The 4,157-nt window shown below is 34.5% G+C and overlaps 1 protein-coding gene across 1 annotated transcript; it reads right to left on the bottom strand.

The window, feature by feature from the left end:
• On the bottom strand, window positions 1-4,157 carry myl9a (myosin, light chain 9a, regulatory). Its single transcript, XM_079401319.1, has 4 exons — window positions 3,822-4,157; window positions 2,818-3,024; window positions 1,977-2,138; window positions 1-568 (listed from the first exon to the last, which is right to left on the bottom strand). The coding sequence occupies exons 2-4, from the start codon at window positions 3,002-3,004 to the stop codon at window positions 393-395; spliced, it is 525 nt and encodes a 174-aa protein (XP_079257445.1). The 5' UTR covers window positions 3,005-3,024; window positions 3,822-4,157; the 3' UTR covers window positions 1-392.

The raw sequence follows: 4,157 nt of genomic DNA, 5'->3' as shown, positions 1-4,157 counted from the left end.
GAAAGTGGAAAAGCGTCTTTATTTTAGCACTTATTCTGAAATGAACAAATTCTTGAATATATCTTGATATCCTGAACTTCAAATCTTCATGTTAAAGGATGTTTTTGGACTTCAAAATTGGCTTCAGTAGATACGATGAGCATAACTGCTTCAGTCTCACACACAACAGCTGTTTTTATTTGGAGAGACGAAGACAGAAAACTTGAATACAGGATCTGAAGTATGTTTGCACATGCAGCACTTGCCGATACAATGTGAAATATATGCTAAGGCGTTTTGAGTGGTTTCTAATGCATTGCAGTGTGGTTTCTTACTGTCTGAAGTGAAAAGACTGAACTGTTGAATCATCAGTATCATTAGATCTTGACGCACATGTGAATTTGCTGCTGTTTTTACATGTCGTCCTTCTCTTTGGCCCCGTGTTTGAGGATGCGAGTGAACTCCACATAGTTAAAGTTTCCTTTCTTGTCGATTGGCGCCTCACGAAGCAGCTCGTCCACTTCTTCATCTGTGAAACGATCACCCATGGTGGTCAGCAGCTCGCGGAGATGGTCCTCATGGATGAAACCTGTTACAGATGTCACATAAGACTGTCTTGTTACTTATATGTGAAGATCACAACCGTTGAGTATTATAAAGGAAATCAGGTGCTCTTTGTGTCTTTCAAAAATGGATATAAATTTCTGACAGTGAACAGTTGATGACAGTTTATTATTATAATAATATAAACAATTTTCTGAACAGATCAACAAAAATCCAATAAATGTATTTGTGACCCTGGACCCTCTATGCTTTTCATTGATGTATGGTTTGTTAGGATCAGACCCAGCCCGATCTCGTACGACCTCACTCGTACAAATTCATACGATTTTTGCTTAATCGTACGTATTTTACGAGTTGCCAATTCGTATGAATTTGTACGAATGACCTACACCTGACCCCGCCCCTAAACCTACCCGTCACTGGGGTTTAGACAAATCGTACTGAATCGTACGAGTGAGGTCGTATGAATTCGTACGAATTAGCCACCTCGTAGAATACGTACGAATTGCCGTGAGATAGCGTTGTCAGACCATATTTGGCTGAGATACAACTATTTGAAAATCTGTAATCTGAGGGGGCAAAAAAATCTAAATATTGAGAAAAACGCCTTTAAAATTGTCCAAATTAAGTTCTTAGCAATGCATATTTACTGATCAAAAATTACGTTTTGATACATTTACAGTAGGACATTTACTAAATATCTTATCTTGATTTAATATCCTAATGATTTTTGGCATAAAACGAAAATTGATAATTTTGACCCATACAATGTATTTTTGGCTATTGCTACAAATATACCCCAGCGACTTAAGACTGGTTTTGTGGTCCAGGGTCATATTTTATTTTTAATGCTTTTTCCCCCTTATATCATGATGATGCTTTTTTGGTCTGTTATTTTAATATCATTGAAAAATATATAATTATAGTTATTAATATTTTGAATTAGTTTTTTTTTTATATGAGGTAAATGATATAATATTTTTTTTAACTTTAATTTTAGTCAAATGTTTAGTAATTTTGTGTTTTCGTAATGCTTTAAAAAAACATCTGCAGTGTTTATTTAGTTTTATTCTTTCATTTCAGTTTGAGTTATTTTAGGACATGAAATTAAAAGAACGTGAGATATGTTTTATAACTATAATTGTAATCTAATGAACTATTTCAGAAATGTATATTTTTTAATCGGTTTATCTTACATTTGTTATGTTTGTCAAGGGAAAATCTTAAATATCAGCAGTTCCCATGATTTTGTACAGTCAGTTTGCTCTTTCAACAAGGCTGATAATTAAATTATTTTAAACTGTCAATCCTGTTACCTTCATGAGGGCATAATTATACCAAAACATGCATTTAGATCTATTAATTTAGCTTGACATGGCACAATGCAGTTAACTCATAAACACATTATTTGTTCGCTAGGATAAAGGCTGTACCAGAAGCCTCTTCGTCAAAGCACGTGAAGGCGTTTCGTATGACGTCTTCAGGATCGGTGCCGTTCAGACGTTCTCCAAACATGGTGAGGAACATGGTGAAGTTGATGGGACCTGGAGCTTCGCTCATCATTCCCTCCAGGTACTCGTCAGACGGGTTCTTCCCTGGAGAAACATGAATGAACCCTCAGATGCAGGGCTGCTTTTCCACGCACACATTAAACCTGCTCTTCACATCAAGCTTGGTTTGTGTTGGTAAAACCATTCCAGTGTGGTTGGTGAGAAATGTTTTTTATTTTGCATGTTATTTGGCCTGCAGAATATTATTGGCAAAAGATATTATTGGATGGTCAAATATTTTCTAAAAAAATAAATAAAATAATTCAGCAAAAACAAGGATATTATTGGACGAATCACACAAAACCTTATCTTCATATTTCAGTTCAAAAGAAAAATTAATCCTCATTCATTCATTCTCTAATTAATTATTGGATGATTCTTATTAAATCTCATTTTACAAACAAAGGTCAAATTTCAGCCTTAATTAATTACTTAAACATATTTTGAAAGGAGAAAATATATGTGTGTATATTTGTGTGTGTGTATGTGTGTGTGTATATATATATATATATATATATATACATATTTATTGCATAAAAATATATAAAATGTTCATGCAAAAAAGATAATTCTTACAAAATTATCTAAAGTCATCTCAGCACAAAATCAAAACAAAAACACACAAAAAACATCTTACAAAACCTAATTTTACAAACTATAAGGTCATATTTCAGCTCAAAATGAAAAATGAAGCCTATAATTAAATGCATGAATAAATAATTACCCAGAGAGGCCAGCATGTCGTGTAGATCCTCTTTATCAATGAATCCGTCTCTGTTCTGATCGATCATGTTGAAGGCCTCTTTGAACTCCTGGATCTGTGATTGGTCGAACATGGCGAAGACGTTGGACGTGGCCCTCTGTGGCCGCTTCTTTGTGGTCTTTCCTTTGGCACGCTTGGCTGCAGACATTCTGACCGCAGGGTTTGCTTCTGCAGAAGGAAGAGATAAGAGATTAAATTCATTAGAGTCCACTTATTGCAGTTTGGAGGACAACGCACAATACCATGGAGCAAGGCCATAGACACCAGTGTGACGGTACAAAATTATATGGAAAAACACTCTGTATATGCATTCAGTCTTATATCATAATAATTAGAGGCACATTTGATGCTGTCAAAATGAAATTGACATGAATTTTCAAGCGGCAGCATCCTGTGGTGTGACATGCTATAATTCAACAACGTTTTTTTGTTTTTGTAATTCTTCTAAAAGTACAGAATTAAAGGGACTACTAGTAATATTTATACTGAAAACAATTCCTGTCAAATCACATTATTAAATAAATTAAGGCAGTAGAAGCATAAAAAAAAAAAAAAAAAAAACAATTATATATATATATATATATATATATATATATATGAGCTATTAATAATTTAAATTAAATATGTGATATGAAACCTGTTTAAAATAAGTAATTCATATATGTATAAATATGATAAATAAACATAAAAATACGTAAAATTTATAATATATAATAAACCTATTTTTAATAGAACATACAATGTTTGTACTGGAAAAAATGCACACACATACACGCAAAAGACTGAAAATGGTGAAATGTTACATAACCTAAAATATACACGTTCATTTATACGTATAGGAACCCAAAACCTAAGCTATAGTACATTTGCAGACATTACAAAATCAACCTGTTCAGAAGTTAAAACTGAAACTGTATTATATCCGTTAACCATTAACAAAGCCAACAATGATTAGGAGTTCTTACCTTGTTTTTGAGTTGAAAAGGGTTGGAGAAGGTCTGTGTGCGTTGGGTCTGTTCCTGTGCTGGGCTGAAGGGAAGTTTGTTTGGTTTTTCAGGCTTTTCTCCACACCTCCCTGTTCCTGAGCCGGCCAATAAGGTCAGCGTCCTGCAGCCGGGCGCGTCTGGAGCATTTAGCCATACAAGGCAAAGGAATCTGAGAGCGGCAGACCTTACATATCCTGAGAAACAGCAGAGCGTTTTCACAATGGCCAGAAGGAGGCCTTATTTAGCAACTCAATGACTGAGTATGCAGCACAAAAGAAACATTTCCTTTGGCAGGCAGTGCAGATGAAGTCTTTC

This window comes from Barbus barbus, assembly GCF_936440315.1.
Source record: "Barbus barbus genome assembly, chromosome: 40".
NCBI lineage: Eukaryota > Metazoa > Chordata > Actinopteri > Cypriniformes > Cyprinidae > Barbus > Barbus barbus.
The sequence above is the reverse complement of the archived record's forward strand: the minus strand, read 5'-3'. Positions and strand labels throughout refer to the sequence as shown.

Coding starts and splice junctions, on each gene's coding strand:
- myl9a (XM_079401319.1), bottom strand. CDS start 3,004: ATGTCTGCAGCCAAGCGTGCCAAAGGAAAGACCACAAAGAAGCGGCCA. Junction 2,139..2,817: donor CGACATGCTGGCCTCTCTGG/GTAATTATTTAT, acceptor ATGTTTCTCCAG/GGAAGAACCCGTCTGACGAG. Junction 569..1,976: donor CTTTGACGAAGAGGCTTCTG/GTACAGCCTTTA, acceptor CATCTGTAACAG/GTTTCATCCATGAGGACCAT.